Source organism: Lupinus angustifolius, chromosome LG04 (assembly GCF_001865875.1).
Source record: "Lupinus angustifolius cultivar Tanjil chromosome LG04, LupAngTanjil_v1.0, whole genome shotgun sequence".
In the NCBI taxonomy this organism is placed as follows: domain Eukaryota; kingdom Viridiplantae; phylum Streptophyta; class Magnoliopsida; order Fabales; family Fabaceae; genus Lupinus; species Lupinus angustifolius.
Genome location: NC_032012.1, coordinates 23,066,735 through 23,083,801, shown reverse-complemented (window position 1 = coordinate 23,083,801; position 17,067 = coordinate 23,066,735). Strand labels below are relative to the sequence as shown.

Here is a 17,067-nt window from a genome sequence, read left to right as displayed (position 1 = left end):
GGGGGGGGCAAACGAAGAAGAGAGAACAGAGGACGAAACAGATGAAGCACGGATTTGAGCTAGGGTTTACAATATTGGGTAAAACCCAAAATCACCCTTAAAAAACCTGAAGGAAAGATATATAACAACGCCATGTCTGCTATTCACGCCATATGCCACGACCGCCGTATTGTCATGAACAGCCACCGCCATACTGCCATGGCGGTCTTAAATCACCAAAATGCCACCACTTGACAACACTGGACCAAACATTAAAAGAAGTTACATTTCCACAAACCTCAGCAGCCATTCGAGCCCACTTGTTTCCCATTCTAGCATGGAGCTCAATGATTCGATCCTCTTCCTCTGCAGAAAATGCACCCTTTCTCAAATCAGGTCTCAAATGATTTGCCCATCGTAGACGGCAGCTTTTCCCACAACGAGCAAGTCCTGAATGCTTCTGCACTGCATTCCAGTTTCCCTCTCCATGTTTTCTGACATATTCTTCCAAAATTGCATCCTCTGCTGCTGTCCATGGGCCTTTCATTAAAAGACCTTCACTCGCTTCTTCAACTGATAATGATGATCGGCGGCCCTTGGACATCTTTCGAGAATCACCCCCACTTGGCATGCTACTCATGACTCTCAATGTGCCTACAAAAGTAGAGAGATTTGAGATACTAACAAATAGTTAAGACAATGGAGAAGGACATAAACTACAATCTAGCATCACTAAAATAAATAACAATGCACATCAACATATTGCAGAATTATACAACGAGGTACATTCCGGCTTCAGATTTTGATTAAGGACTTGCATTTTTTGTGTGGAAGCCTATGAAGTTCCAAAATCCAAACTTAAATACTGATCCACCAATTGAAGAATCAAAATCACTTAAACCCTTTCCTTCCACCATATTTATCACTTTAAGGAATTATACGAATGACAAAGAAATAACTAATAAGGATAACCATACCACCAATACATCCAATCCAAGAATAAAAAGCATACTCCAAAAGCATGTCAATTTAAACCAAAAAAACCAAAGGAAAGTAAAATTCTTCAGCAACAAAAAAAACAACCTACACATAAAAGTATTCGAAACACACAAAAAATCCCATATAAGCAAGGACCTTAGGAAAGAAAAAATATGGTCGAAATGATGAATAACATTAACTACAAAGCTACATTCCCATTATACTTCAATTGTTCACAATATTTTAGCATCCCTGAATTTTTTAAATAAAATAAATAATAATAAACCTAATAGAACAATAATATCCTTAGAGATTCACCTGAATAGAATAACTCCAACTTCAAAGAAGCCCGAAACAGCAAAAACTCTTCAAAGTAGGATCATTTAGCTGAATTAATGGATCAACTGGAATTGAAAAACCACGAATCAGCTCTGTAATAAAAAACATAAAACCCCCAATTCTGAACAGAACACTTAACACATTATTCACATCAACAAAAAACTAGGCACAAAAAATCTCAACTTACAGCAAATAAATTATGCACTGGGTGGCAACCTCGCCGGTGATGTTGGTGGCGGGTGGCGGCGTGGCAAAAGCAACGGTGGCGGATGGCGGAGAAGAACCGCTCTGAATCTGAATTGGTTTTTTTTTTTTTAAAATCAATTTTTAGAATTAATTAAAGAAATGAAATGAATGTTTAGCGTTATATGATATACGAAGCGTTGATCCATGGTTCCTTTTATTTGATGGTTTAGGAAATATTATTATAATTTATATTAATATTATATTGTTATTTGAGTTGAGTTAAAAACTAAAAAGAAGCCTAAAATGAAGGAAAATAGAGAGTAAAAATAGGAGAAATAAACGAAAGGGGTAGATGACTATTACTTTTTCAATTTTTTAGAAGCTTCTATTTGATGAAGATAAAATCAAGTTATTCTCTATCTTTCATATTCAGGTTTAACATCAAAATAAAGAGAAGTAACGTTGTGTGTGTATATTGGTAATTTGGTATGACCAAATCAAATCATAAAATTTTGACTCACTTTCACCCAACAAAAAAGTAACATTTACTGATTTAAAAGTTAAAATTTTGGCCTTTCAATAGGACTTCCTTTTCATATAACAAGTGATTAAAGGAAGTATTTTTTTATCAATTATAAATATCTATTTGAATTATCTTTACTCTTTTTAAGTTTATTTATTTGTCAGGATAATTATTTATCTCTTTACTAGAGTGATTTTAGAAACTACATTTTTTAGATTGTTCAACAAAAAATCTCTTTGTACCAAAAACACAAAATTTTCATTTGAAATGTTTTTATCTAAATTTTATAAACAGCTAAACATCTCAATCTAAACTAAGGGCCATGTTGTTTTCAATTTTTGTTATATCCTAATTACTCCTGAACTTTTTTATTTAAATAATAAAATAGATCATATATGTTTTACTTAATAATTTTGTAATAAATTAAGAAAAATATTTGAACTTATTTTATGTGTAGCAACAAAACAATAATATCATATGCATTACACAAACTAAAATACTAGTGATCTTTATCTATAAGAGTTTAAAATCTAGGTATCACTAATGTAAATTTTTTACACCGTTGACATATCATCGACAGTTGATTTTATATTATTTTGTTTGAGAGATAATGATTAAAATATGAATAATAAATAATATACAAAAAATAGTTAGTTGTGAGTATATATATTAAACTCTATTTATAATCTTATTATTCGGGATAAGGGAATAAATAATTTTTTTTTAATTTAAAATGATACTTCATTAATCAAAATTTAATCTTGTCTTGAAAAGATAAAAGCCCCAACCATATATCACTAACGACTATGCTAACCAGCTTCTAGAAGAGATTTCAAATGCTTAAGCTCCAAACAAGTTTCACGCCTTTAAGAATTCACCAAAATACTCTAGCATTTCCGGGAATGCATTTCCAAGTAACATTTGTATTAATCTTATATTTATCCACTTGGAGGATTATTGAAACCAACATGAGTAACTTTTATAATTTAGATATTTTAAACTATAGATATATTTCTTCATGATTTACTTAGAAGTATTACCGGCAAATGGGTCACCATGCCCCTTTTGCCCATTGCCCATGCCCACAAATACCTCAAAATAAATACAGCACTAACCAATTTATATCTTACAAGGTATATTTTTATGTCTTACCCACCTTATTATAAAAGTACATTTGTTGTCTCATAAAATGTATCACAACATGTACCATTTTTTAATGATTGTTTAGATTTAATCAGTGGTTATGAAACCTAGTTCAAAAACTTAAAAAAAAAAATCCATTATACAAAAAAGGTTAAACATTTATAATTTTTAAGCTATCATTGTTTTGAAATCAATATAGGATAAATATCATGTTACTGTCTCAATTAAATAAAATTTTCAATTATTCCATATATCTTATTTAATATTTTAAAATTTGTTTATATATGTAATCTGAACGGTGACTCAAATCTCAATCATAACATATATATAGGCACCAAAAAACAACATTTGGAACCATCATTAGTATGCATTTTACAATGAAATGATGTCTAGAAACATTATCAAATCAGATGAAGCAAATATTAGATTGTAGGCTAAAAATAAAATGCACATAACTCCTTAACTAGAAGTTAATTGTAGAAAATAGTTGTGGTTCAGAACTTAACAAGTCACCCCTGAACTTACCAAACTGTGCAGTGCACAGCATAAACTTAACCCCTCCAGAGAATCAATATGCATAGTTCTGTAAGTTCAAGGAGTTGAGTAGCTGAGTTTTGAGCCAAAGGGATTCTGCAATTACCTATGATTGAAGGAAGTTCTATTTTTCAGTTTTACTTCGTTTACTACTGTCTGCAAAACAATCATACTGTGATTGAAAAGAATCAGATTCACTCAAGAAACCCACACCAATAATATCTCAATGCTTCTTCGGCGTAGACAATCGATGCCTTGACCATTCTTCAAGTGCCTTGCGGTGGAGAGCATTCATCCGGATGTACGGCCGCTTTTGTTTGATAAGCTTCTCAGCATTCTTCCAATCTTCTGTTATACCTAGTGCCACTAACAGTGCACACATGACAGCAACGCTTCTTCCATGACCTTTAAACCCAGAAAAAGTTGAAGATAATTATATCATCTTATTAACCAAGCATAATAATCTGGCATCAAACTAACAATGTAACATTCTACATTATAACTAAAAAATGGCATTGGGCTTATGCTGAGTGAGTATTTGTTTTTCAGTCTTCAGATGAAATATTTGAATCCATTCGTAATTCTCATTTTCCCATTTTTCATTCAGAATAGAGGTAAAACTAAATCCACTAATCAAAACAACATAAAATACCTTCGGTCATTTTGGCTTTCTTATACCAAGAAGTTATATGAGCTAGAACAATACTCCCATAGGAATCCTTCGATGGGCATATTTATTGCCAAAAATAGGCCAAACTTTGCCAACATCAAAACTAACATATTTCTTGCTGAGCCCAAATTTGCATTTATTATTTTTCGTTAGACAGAACTGCCAGAGAGTCAACCTAAAATTATAAGCAGATAGAACAATACGAAGATCACTTGGATCAGATGGAACATTCATAAATGAAGCAAGCGGTCACTTCATTGGCAATGTTTGACCTTGTTGGGGTGAATAACAATAGTAACACCCAAAACTTGCATTGTCATCATAATCAGATTCTTTCTTCATGTGCTTCTCTAAATTCTCAGTTATTTAGTTTTGAGTTGCTGCTGTCCAAAAGATCTCTAGACACTTAAATAATTGGAAGTGTGCTTTCACTCCCACTGGAAGTAACTACTATTTCCTTTTAGTAACTTCACTCTGATTTTGGATATTCTTAAGTGAGGGATGCACTTTAAATGGTGAAGTGGATGATTGAAATTATTGATGAGAAAATCAAGGGTTTAAGGTTTTTTAAGATACAAGACAAGCACATGTGTCAATGTCATACTTCTGTGATAATTTACATCCTTGATTTTCTCATAATTGGTTACAATCCCTCATTTAACACCTGTGAAGTGCACCACTCTACCCGATCTCAATCCAGAGAGAAGAGATTATCTTTAATGTTGGGAGGTCTATTACTGATGTATGAATGAAGTAGGATTACTTCTTGATATATTTATAGTTTTAAGTTTTTCAGGAACCAAAATGTTAAACTAGGGATTTAACATCCACTCTGATTTTACTTTATTCTATTTGTCTCTCTTCCAAGTTAAATATTGGTTTCTTCTACTGTATTTACTTGTAAGTTGATTTCTTTTGCCAAATCCATTCTCTAAACACAGTGGTTTCTTCTTGACAAACACAATTGAAAGTTGAAAACAGCTCCTAAGGTCAAGTCTTCCATTTGGACAAAGATCATTGATAAGGTTAATACACAAGTGAAAGGGGGAAATTATCATATCATCATATAAATGTCAGTTCAAGGTGTTAAAGGGTGAATTGGAATGTTTAACAAGTATGTGGATAAGACATAAATCCCTGTGATAGAAAATGTTAAGACTTATGAGGATCTACTAAGTACTAACATAAAACCATCCATTACTTTATGCCTAACAGACACTCCAATTGATAATATATTACCAATTAGCACGCCCTTGTGTAGGTATCACATATACAAAAACAATAGAAGAACAAGCAAAAGTGAATAAAACAAAAAGTAAAAGGTCAGCAAAGCTTAAAGTAAAAGGAAATCAATCATAAACTACTATTACAATCCAATACTAAACAACATTCAAAATCATGATGAAGAAAAACCACAATGCATTCATATTTGTCTCTCGAACTGCAACAACAACATAATGAACTTACCGTATGCACAGTGGACAAAAACTGGCCTATTGAGCTGTCTCTTCCCAATAGCCCACTTCACAGCAGATTCTATGTCAGAAGGTTGAGGTGACCTACATAGCAAGTTTAATTTTGATTAACTTTGTAGAGCAAAAAAAATACTGTGTTTTGAAGGACAAAACTTAGGCTTTGTTTGACAAACTAGCTGAAAAGTTAGTTGAAAGCTTAAAAACTAGCTTAAGAGTGAAAAGCCAGCTGAAAGCAGGAAAACTAAAGGTTTGAAAACTTATCTCCGGCAATCTAGCTGATCGAATCACGAGTACTTGGTAAAATTAAACGATCAACTAGCTAATAAGAGCAAATGACATAAAAGTCTTCATCTTATAATCCATAAGCTACTTCAATTGACTTATCGATTAAAAGCTTACAAGTTAGAGGCATTTTTTCAATAATACCACCTAACAAAACAAGGCTAGTAACTTATAAGCCCCTCAATGACACACACAACATGCTCATCAATGAAACAACTACTTCAAATTATCATTAGATAACAACATCACAAAGCACCTAAACATTAACAAATACATACATTTTGCCTTAATCTGTTTGCGAGTTCGGTTTTCGAGGGAAAGTAAGCGAAATGGAAGACTTCAGAGTTATCTCACAAGTGTACTTAATTGCTCTGAAACCTTTCATTTCCATTCATTCCCCTCCAAAACTCAACTCTCCCAAACAGAACATTATAGAATTCAAAATCTCAAAAACACAAAATAAGTTAAACCCAAAGACACAAACCTAGTATCCCAAGTAGGAATGCACCGATAAGGGAGCCCAGAAAACTCCCTCAGCCTCGGAAACTCAGCAGTGCAATCAACTACCGCCGGCTCACCAGGTGGCATCATATGCCGCGAAGCTGGCCACCCACCAACGTAAAGCCCATCATCAACTTCAGTATACGGCGGTTCTCCGCTTCGCAATCTTCGCAACGCCGAGAAAACTCGAACGAAGTATAAGTAAGGGAAGAAGATGAGGAATGACCAAATGGGGAAACTGCCATCTGGGTTTTTACCAAGAAGTATTGGGAGATCAATGGAAGGGAGAGAAGCGATTGAGACCAAGAAATCGACCAAGGAAGCGTATAAGAAAGGGAGAGAGAAGAAGGTGTAAGTAAGGGTTTTGAGGTATAAGAAGAAGAGGAATAAAATTGTTGCTTTTAGTGCTATCAAGAATGAAATTCCCACACCCATGGTGGTGTGAAAGGATTGTGCAGTGTTGAATTGAATGGAAATTTATGAGAGAAAGAGGAATGAAATTGAAGAGAGTGGTTGGAGGGAGAGATGAAAAACTGACCTAGATGGTTTAACTAACTGGGATCGATGGAAAGAATCTTCAGAAAGAGCACAACACAACACGTTCAGCAAATAAAATTCATTTTCTATGTCTAATAACGCGGACTCCACTTTATTTTATGCTATCTAACCAAAAGAATCCTATTGCAAGAGATGCAAGTTCTCGTTTTTTTTTTCTTTTCATTTTAGGGATAAAAAGAGAAAAAAATGTATGCACTGATAGTGTACAAGATTCAAGATTTATACATTGTCATTGAAGGATGATAGTGTGCATGTGTATAAATATTTACATTGTCAGTGTACACATTTTACGCTTATACAAAAATGTTATAGTTGTATCATTTATTATTGATTTATCAACATTGGCCAAGTGGTGTCCGATAATACTAAATGTCTAAAATAATTAAAAAATTAATGGTTCGATTATTAAGAACAACACTTGTTGGAAGGCAAACCCTGAAAATTATTAGGTCGTTGCCATAAGGTAACGAGATACCCTTGTTGTACCGAAAAAAACTATCATTAATTTGTAGTATAAAAAACTCTTATATTATTGTTGTTTTCATTTTTTCCCCTCTTCTTGATTAAATCTTTGTTTTCTGGCTAGAAATGACACTTACATGGAATTTGCTTCACTCGTGCAATTTGATGTTGCATTATGGATGTTGGGTTGAGTTATAAGTTGCATGATACTAAAAGTAAAAAACTTTATGTACCATAACTTACATAGCTGTAGAAACCCATTTTTGAACCATACTTGGTGCTGATCAAACTTAGGAACGTAGCTCTTAACAATGCTGTGTTTTTCATTCTTCTATGTAGATGGACAAGTATCAAGAGCAGGGTCAACTTGTAGAAGATGACCATGAATGCATTTAACATCAAATATAATAATAAAGTTTAAAAGCTAACGTTCAAACAATAGAGATCTTTCAGTTATATACATTTATTCCTCCTTTTGCTAGTTAAAAACAAAAACAATCTTTTCTATAACTAATTCTATGTTTTTGAACAATCTACATTCAAATTTTAGTGTGGTTGAGATAATTTATTGTGTTCAAATCAATACATAATTAAAGAATACCTAAAAGAGCTTTTCAAAAAAAGACTATTTTTTCTACTAATGTATTACAGTAAATACGCTGATTGTGGATGAATTGAGATAATTGTTTGTCAAAGCTATTTTGGTTGACCAACAAGACATTAGTCTAGTAGTACAAGACTCTATTGGGTTCGATTCCTAAGAGCAACACTTGTTAGGAGAGACACTCGCCATCCCCGAATAAGATATTAGTTTCTTATCCAAAAAAGGTGAAGAAATACATTTAGTAGTACAAAAAAACTAGTTTGATTGACTAAATCTCCTCCGCAAAAATGTTAGGTAACTAATCTGAAACCGTGGGAGAAGGTAGAGGATTGAAGTGATTTTCTGAGGCATAAAAAGCAAATTAAAATTAATATAAACCTTGGAGGAAATGAGGCAAAATTAAAATGTGGCTGATATTTTCATTTTCACATCTAGCTTTAAGGACGATAATTGAGTGACAGGTATTCATTTAACAAGCAACCAAGTAGCAGAAAAGCTACCAGATTAATGGAGATTTGGTACAAGAAGAGTTACATTAGCTTATTTTACAAGTAAAGTTGGTCACTCCATGTAACCATTAATAACTATCAATATCTGTCTCTGGCACCCGGAGGAAATAACGCAGACAGTTTACCAAAACCTGTCCATTCAAAATTACAAAAGAGAGATTGTAGTTCAATTAAATTCTGCAGAGTGACTTGTTGTTAGATAGAAAGGGCAAGCCAACTTATATAAAATCAATACAATAATTAGATAAACAAGTAATTCCCAAATCAGTCAGATACAACGCAGACAATGTAACCATTAGATAAATAAGTTATGTGTGTGAAATTGTAGTATATTTATTTATTGTTTTGCAGTATTTCTTAGCTTAATTAGGATTTTACTTTTGTTTTTATTATGGTTTCTCTTAGTTTAGGTTAAGCGCATGTTATTTGGTGTTAGGTGTAGGTTAAATGAAAAGAGGTCAAAAAAAGATGTGGAAATCAAACTTAAAAGATGAGAGTAACTTAATTGGACTAAAAGTAGAGCCAAAAGCTGAGCAAGGAGTGCATTTCAGAGAAACACAACTTTGTGGTGGATTACACAAAAGCAAAGCAGAACAAAAATGGGTCGTGTTTCCAGACTTGTAAAAGCACAAAAATTCCAGAAAGATCCACAGCCTAACCGTGTTAGCAACCATGGTGGAGGATCAACACCTCCTCAAGACAGTCTGAATATGATTTTATTCATTCATGGGCTTAGACCTAATTGTAATCTATGTATATATAGCATTATAACACTTTCCGGAGATTTTCTATACAATTAATTAAACTTTTATATTAGATTAATATTCATCCCTTCTTCTAAGGATGATGGTCTTCTTCTATAATTATATTGCCTTGATTCCAGTTATGAGTGAGTATTGTCTTAGTTCTTAGGACTGAGCTATGCCCTTGACACTAAATGATGAATAATTAATTGTTTTAATCTTTTATATGTTATTCTCTCAACTGCTAGTGTGTTTATTCAAATGTAGTACAAGAAAGAAAACTCAAATATCAGATGTAAGTAACTGAACTTAAGTTCCAATTTAAGAAGGTAGTCTTAGTCTCTCGAGAATTGTATTGGATAGCCACAAAGTATAAGCGATGACAATGAGTTCACTTGAGTGTGATTGTCACGGAAGTAGAAGTTTTGAACAAAGAGTGTGATTAATTAGTATTAGTGTATGTCATTATGGAACTCATAGGAGAAAACCATCTAATTATGGATAATTTACCTCACATAACATTAAACTTGGTAAAGAGTGTGATTAATTAGTATTAGTGTATGTCATTATGGAACTCCAATCTCGGGATCTTTCTTATCTAGTTTTATCTTTAACTTCTCTTTCCTTTCAACCTATCACTTGAGTATTTAAAGTAATTGAATTGGGTTAGTAAGTATTTCCAGTCCTTGTGGATTTTCATTACTCCGATGACAAAACCATACACTTACGGAATCTAGCATCAACACAGTTCCTAAATTAGTTTTAGGTGTTAGATAGAAGGCAAGACAACTTAATAAACAAGTAACTTAATTAGTTTTAGCTTCTAACGCATCTAGGAAAACTATCTACAGCCCCAGATACCAGTGAAGCACCTGACCAAGACTACATATTTTTGGGCATTGAATTCTGCATTTCTTTTGAACACGAAGATTACCTGAGACATTGAACTGTTTAATGCAGATCCACCATAACTGACATGAAACTTATCCTTAGCAATCAAACCCTGGGAGAAAAAGTAGATAGAGTTACTTCAGAGTAAATGAGGAAGTGATAGACAGAAACAGACAGAGAAAAAGAAGAAGATACTTCTGTTTCAATCTCAGCCGATTCAACATGGATGTTCACATCTGCAATGACTTTAATAATTTCAACTAGCAATCCTGGCCTATCTGCGGTCTCTATGTACAGTAAGCTGATAAATATTGAACTCAAACGCATTAGAAGACATTAAGTAGCTATTGCATACTGGGTTGCTAATTATGCAAATTATACGATGTCCTAAAAATGTGGGTAATAAATAGCTCAAGAAAGGATTATATCCGTATATTATAAGATGCAAACCTCCTCTTGGGCCCATCTGCCTTAACTTGTATACGAGTTACAATATCAACATCAAGCTGCAAAAAAACAAGAATAATAAAGTTAATATTCACAGCAGTGAGACTAACTATTGGACACATAAAAGCGTTTCGTTGAATTGAGTAATTGCAGCAAGTAAAATCTGGAAGAACCAGGTATAGAAGCCATATGTACAAGTCCACCAAGAAAAGTGTTGGTTGCCTTGTATAGCTTTTGTATGTCAGCATATCATTAAAGCACTCTAAATGTAGTTTTCTTAGTAATAATTTCCAGCAATAATTAAAGACAGAAAAGCTTACAGAACACCCTAGTGGTTACGCAATCTTAGAAGTGAAGACAAAATCTGTACACCATTTCAGTTTCATATTAATAATCTAAAAAACCAAAAAAATAAAATCTTATGACTTTCTTTTTATCATCCAATACAAACTTCCATTTGTTTATCAGGATGTCTTTGACAAGATGACAGTAGAGAAATCTAAACTTTTCGCATGTGGAAATTCTCTTTTTCAAATAGAAATAGACATGTATACACCAGGGATGGGCATTATTAATTTTATCTGTGTATAAAGTTCAATTTCTAGGTGGTCAAAAACTCAACCTGGAGGCAGGTCCCAAAAGTTTTAATTTAACAAGAAATATTATCAAATATTTAAATGAGAAAAGGTAAAAAATATTGTCTGCTACCTGAAAATAGGCAACATCCTAGTTATTTTATTTACAATGCAAGATTGACAAAAGCATCAACCAGGTAATGAAATGCTTACAAGGATATGTGAATGAATCAAAATATGATGTCATGATGTTTTAGGGACAAAAAAGGAGGAAAAACTAGAAGAGTAATATTCACCTTTTTCTCTGGAGCCTTTATGCCAAACACCTCACCCATAGCTAGTTTTTCACTGGACTCCTACACAAATTATATAGTACTTGTGAGTATGACAAACTGAAAATTAAGAGCAAATTAAAAAATGGAAAATAGTAAAAAGGAAAAGTTGTGTTTATTAAAAATTGTTGATTACAAGGAACTCTCTCGTGTAAATACACCATATAAGAACTTCAGAGGAATGTATCTATCAATCATACTTACAGGATGATATTTCAACAAATTGTTAATAATTGTAAGTCGAATTCTCTCCAACATATCAGGATCTTCAACTTTGTGCCCAGTGTCTCTGACAATATGGCAATCAAATAAATTTTTAAAGACTAAAGTGTATTTGTGAAGCAATGAAACATTGTAATTTCTTAGATGTTCAGGATGCTCGAAAACATTATCAAAGAGAAAAATGTAGAGTCAATACTGCAACTATATCTGTAAAACAATATTTCTTCAAACTCATGGAACAGTTAGTTAACAGAAGGAACAACGTTGACGCGATTTTGATGGTTGCGAACTGCTAAACCTTGGGAAGTCCGTATCGTCATTTGTGAGACACAAGACAAAAGTGATTGGTAAAAGTCCAAACGTGTAAGTGAAAGAGCAAATGTCGACTTTGGTCATCCTAAAATATACTCACATCACATTGGTCCTCCATTTATCATAAGCATCAAATTGGCCACCCAATAATAATTAAATGACATTGGTTTTCCCTTTAAGAAACCAAATTGATGTAACTTTAAGGATCGATCTAATGGTATAAATTGACATCGGAGAACCAATTTGATGTATATATAAATGGAGGGCCATCACATAAATATTTCTCTTCACTGTCACAGACGAAACATAAATGGGAAATGGAAGGAATGACTCTACAATATCTGATATTTAACAGTGATGTTAGTGTTAATAATAATTTGATAAATGACTGAACCAGCCCTCCCATAACCTCGTAAAATAAAAAATTGCTTTTTCAGTTCTCTGTTTGCATTTGCCACTGAAAATACCATTCAAGAGAAAAAGTTGCTACAAATACTAGGTGAAAAAGACAGAGAAGACTTACGATTCCGTAATAAAAAACTTTGTTTGCTTTACTGACCCTTCCGTAGAGACAGTTCCCTTCAAAACATCCAACCCCAAATCTTTTAGTGCGTTCATCTGTCTTGATATGAACACACAGAAGTCAGTTATTAATAGTACATATAAATGATGTAGACAGAAAAAATTATCTCCAATTTATAAGAAAATATGATATAATTGACACCCTTACTGTAACATGGTAAGAACAGGAATCTAATACCCGAACATGCTCTTTTTCAACAAAATCTCAAACAAGTTTTTAGTCAACCTTCCAACTTTCATTTCTTTTATTTTTCTTTCTCTAAATATAGTAAACCATATAAAGACTGTCTGTAGTTTTCAGGTGAATTTATTGCAAGGGTGAGAAATGGGGCTTGCTTTCCAAGGGAGCCTTGACATAAGGATAAGAGAGAGAAGGAGAAAGCCATTCCACAGACAACATCAAGCTATCATCAATCCATATGTACTCTACCATAAGTGCTACATTTAATTGGACTAAAGATGTATAATGAGGAAACTCTATTTAATGATACAAATCTTAAGACCATCATAAAGAATAATAAACAGAGTTAAAACCAGAACTAACAGAGTTGCAAGGTTACCCACACTGGCACACTAATAAAATTTAACAATAGATATAGGAAAAATCACATTGGTTAGTTCTCATACCATTACTTTTTAATGATGTTAGGCCATAATGACAGCAGTATCATTGATCCATGTCATATAGATTCAATCAGGGAAGGAACCAAAAAAAATGAGTAAGGGAAGCATAAATTTAACACATGTTTTAGCCACTAAAATCATATTACGAAATTTGAAAGGAGGAACAAGTACATTTATAAACAGTATAAAAAAGTGTATCATGAATACCTATTTAACTTTAAATGTAAGACAGGATGGTATAAGAATTCAAACGGAGCACAAATATATCGTATAAATAATATGTATCAATGAACTTTTTTCAGGGAGGGGGCAACCGCCCCAAATTCAAGGAACCGGGATCCTTCCCTGGACTCGACAAACTTTTACATTGGCTACTGACTGCCAAACACAACCCTCCTTTTTATAGAGACTTGGGACAGGGTATGTAAACATTGGCAGCAGAACACAAAATAGGTAGTTGTAAATTGGATAAATCTTCTCTAACAATCTGATAGTAAGGACATCTCTTGAATAACAAAAGCACACTATAATGGTATTCCATCAAGAGTACACAAAGAGAGGACAATGAGTTTCAATTGCCACATCACCGTATCAATAAGAGCTCCAAGGCGGTCACCAAAGCTAAGCTGCACAATTGTTGCTTCAAAATTGGAGTCTTGATCTATCAGAACCATTGGCATGGGAACAGTGTCAGGATTGCCACTGGATTTCTGCAGTAAAAATTAAACAATCAAATTCCACAATTAAAAGTACATTATAGCATGGTATACCCATCTACAAAATCCAGAAGTTAATTTAAGGAATAATTAAAAAAAATCATGCTTCACACTTAGATTATCACAAACTTACTCAGTCGCATGCACACATAAGGTGAAAATAATACAAGATTGAATTGCAAACTGCACAGCAGTTACATATGTCATAGTATTGTGGAATGTGGACTAACATGGTATACACTAATATTTTGACATTCATATTTTTATTTTAACAAGATGTAGCAAAAATCCTGCTTTGTCGAAATATAATTGGATGTCCATGAAAACTCCTTTAAACGTCATTGGTTCAAATCTAATAGTAGGTAAGGTATATGTAGAACTTATTTTATACGAGAGTTGATGGTATCTAATAAGTTTTCTACTAACCCTTTTTTTTTCCTTTCTATCCTTTGTTATTCTTCTATTTTTGTTCCTTTTTTTCTTTCCATTTTCCGGATGCAACAATTTGATACAAAACCATAATGATAGGGTCTTCCATTACCCAAAAAATATATACTGATAACCTCCACTCGTGTCCTAGCCCGTCCGAGAGCTATATTTGCCATGTTTAACAATTACAGTAAACTATAGTATTATTAGCTGTATTGAAATGCAGTAGGACATTTAATCCAATAATAATCTTCATTTGACACAACTTTCTAAAACATTGTTCAACACTCCAAATTCTCAAGTTGATACTAACATTTAACAAATAATACAATGAAGAATGACATAGTGGTAAGAATTAAGAATCACATGACTGACCAAGGAAGCTGAATCAACTGCATTCACATCATAAGCAGCAGAAGCACATAGAACATTCCTGTACAACATTCCAAGAAAAAAGAGACATTAAATTAAAGAAGAATGAAGTTGCAATAGCATTCATAAACAAGTACAATAATAGTAAAAAAAAGTTGTATACACCTATAGTATATGAGTTTTATACTATTATCCAGCATTAGATTACTCTTACAAAAGTAAGTAATACAAATGAATGGTGTAATGACTGTGTATAAATTTTTAAATCATTATTATACGGATTGCATACATATTACACGGGTAATAATATTAAAAATATTAGAACCAATTCTTATAAGCACTCAACCATATTATCCTCCGATATGGTACTTATCTTAACAAAAAAAGATGCTGAATCAACATTAGGGAACACAGATAAACAAAAAATTGGTCAAATTTGAAAATTAACAAGTACAAGAGAATAAAAGAAATAGTTATATCTTACTTGTGCCTGGGTTGGGAGAGTGAAATGGAAGGGTAAAGAGGGAATAATGAGGAAAAAGGAGGAGAGAGAATAAGATTGGAGGCCTTAGTAGCGTTATGAAGATGGAATTGGAGAGTGAAGAATGAAGAAGCGAGGTGAGGTTTAGTGAGAGACATAGTTGATGAATTAGATCGATGAGAATGAGAATGAGAATGCAATGAAGAAAATGGGAATGAGAGAGAGTGTTATTGAAAGTGATCCTGAAAGAGAGAAAGTGGATGATGATGGTGTGTCTTTTGCTTCTGATCAATGCTGATGCTGAAATGATAGTGACGTGAATTGGAGAATGGCTGAGAATACGAGACAACTCAAGTCCACGTCACTTCCACTTTCCAATAATGACTTTTATGAATGATTAAGTACTCTCCATTAATATTTAATAATATTTTTATTATTTTATTTATTATAAAATTACATTTTTATTATTAAAAATATCACTTGTTTGTCTTCTATTAAAGGGTCCTAGTTCTGTGTGAAGAAGATGCCTGTCAAAACCAATAAAATTTATAACAGGTTAAAAAATTATTTTTAAATAAAATTCTTAAATAATGGTATAAAAAAACATAAATAAACTAATGTGTTTTATATATTTCTATTCAAATTTTTCTCCTCATTATATATGGGGTCAACATCTAATCCAAAAGAGTGTGTTACTTGTTTTGATTGGTTAAAAAATATATATTTAAATTTAATATTTAATAATAAATATATATTTTTGATGATTTAAAGAAAATGTCATATGGATTGACACACTTTTGAGACATAAAATATATTCTCTTATATATGACACTAGTATAATCATCACCCGGAAAATTTACAAATGTAGTGCACCTTGACCGAAAAATTACGGTTTTGGTGCACATTTTAGAAAAATTACAAAATTAGTGTAACTTTATATAAATCGGCAATGGAATTGCCGATTTATGTATTTTTTTCTCCCTCCTCCCCAAAATCGGCACTAGGGAGGGGAGTTTTATTAAAGCATAATTTTTTTTAAACTCCCTCTAAATCGTCAATGGGGGATTTTATACTTTTTATTTTTTATTTTATTTTTTTTCTCTCCCCTAAATCGGCAACCGGAGAGTTTTTGATTTTTTTTTAACTCGTATGAGTTATTTTTTTTTTGTTTGAAAAATTAAACCCTAAAACTAATAATATAACTCCCACAAGTTAAAAAAAATCAAAAACTCTCCGGTTGCCGATTTAGGGGAGAGAAAAAAATAAAAAGTATAAAACTCACCCATTGACGATTTAGGGAGAGTTTAAAAATATATATTTTAATAAAACTCCATTCCCAGTGCCGATTTTGGGGAGGAGAGAGAAAAAATACATAAATCGACAATTTTATTGTCGATTTTTATAAAGTTACACTAGATTTTTAATTTTTCTAAAAGGTGCACCAAAATTGTAATTTTTCGGTCAAGATGCACCACATCTATAAATTTCCCATCATCACCCTCTTATTATGCATTATGCTCCTACATTTGTCCTCATTTTTTAGCATCCTTATTTTCAAAATGGTACATAATTTTTAGCGTCCTCGTTTTTGAGTTTCT

At 32.6% G+C, this 17,067-nt stretch overlaps 3 protein-coding genes across 5 annotated transcripts in view; all 3 read right to left on the bottom strand.

Annotated features, from left to right (window-relative positions):
- LOC109346307 (transcription factor GAMYB-like) overlaps positions 1–1,628 on the bottom strand; it is a 5,940-nt gene extending 4,312 nt beyond the window's left edge. The window contains exons 1-3 of one of the 3 annotated variants that reach the window (XM_019585796.1): positions 1,484–1,628; positions 1,276–1,361; positions 278–633 (exon numbers count right to left, since the gene is read on the bottom strand). In XM_019585796.1, coding sequence (XP_019441341.1) covers positions 278–619 — 342 coding nt within the window. In that variant the 5' untranslated portion in view covers positions 620–633; positions 1,276–1,361; positions 1,484–1,628. Of the gene's footprint in view, positions 1–277; positions 634–1,275 lie in introns of all 3 variants that reach the window. The other 2 variants (XM_019585795.1, XM_019585797.1) reach the window with 2 other exon arrangements.
- Positions 3,478–7,215, bottom strand: LOC109346309 (uncharacterized protein YnbD-like). The gene is made up of 3 exons (XM_019585799.1): positions 6,594–7,215; positions 5,820–5,911; positions 3,478–4,087 (listed from the first exon to the last, which is right to left on the bottom strand). The coding sequence occupies exons 1-3, from the start codon at positions 7,043–7,045 to the stop codon at positions 3,906–3,908; spliced, it is 726 nt and encodes a 241-aa protein (XP_019441344.1). The 5' UTR covers positions 7,046–7,215; the 3' UTR covers positions 3,478–3,905.
- On the bottom strand, positions 8,626–15,807 carry LOC109346308 (ACT domain-containing protein ACR12-like). Its single transcript, XM_019585798.1, has 10 exons — positions 15,473–15,807; positions 14,992–15,049; positions 14,059–14,181; positions 12,789–12,883; positions 11,936–12,020; positions 11,696–11,755; positions 10,828–10,883; positions 10,573–10,678; positions 10,421–10,489; positions 8,626–8,874 (listed from the first exon to the last, which is right to left on the bottom strand). Exons 1-10 carry the CDS (start codon positions 15,625–15,627, stop codon positions 8,812–8,814), a joined length of 870 nt encoding a protein of 289 aa, XP_019441343.1. The 5' UTR covers positions 15,628–15,807; the 3' UTR covers positions 8,626–8,811.

Bases quoted from the DNA above. Each gene is read 5' to 3' on its own strand.
- LOC109346309 (XM_019585799.1), bottom strand. From the start codon at position 7,045: ATGGGTGTGGGAATTTCATTCTTGATAGCACTAAAAGCAACAATTTTA. The intron at 5,912-6,593 runs GTTTGTGTCTTT...CTTGCTATGTAG, and splicing joins ATTCCTACTTGGGATACTAG to GTCACCTCAACCTTCTGACA. The intron at 4,088-5,819 runs GTAAGTTCATTA...CTGGGTTTAAAG, and splicing joins TTTTGTCCACTGTGCATACG to GTCATGGAAGAAGCGTTGCT.
- LOC109346308 (XM_019585798.1), bottom strand. From the start codon at position 15,627: ATGTCTCTCACTAAACCTCACCTCGCTTCTTCATTCTTCACTCTCCAA. The intron at 10,884-11,695 runs GTGAATATTACT...GTTTTTTTGCAG, and splicing joins TAAAGGCTCCAGAGAAAAAG to CTTGATGTTGATATTGTAAC. The intron at 8,875-10,420 runs GTAATCTTCGTG...TTGAATGGACAG, and splicing joins TAAACAGTTCAATGTCTCAG to GTTTTGGTAAACTGTCTGCG.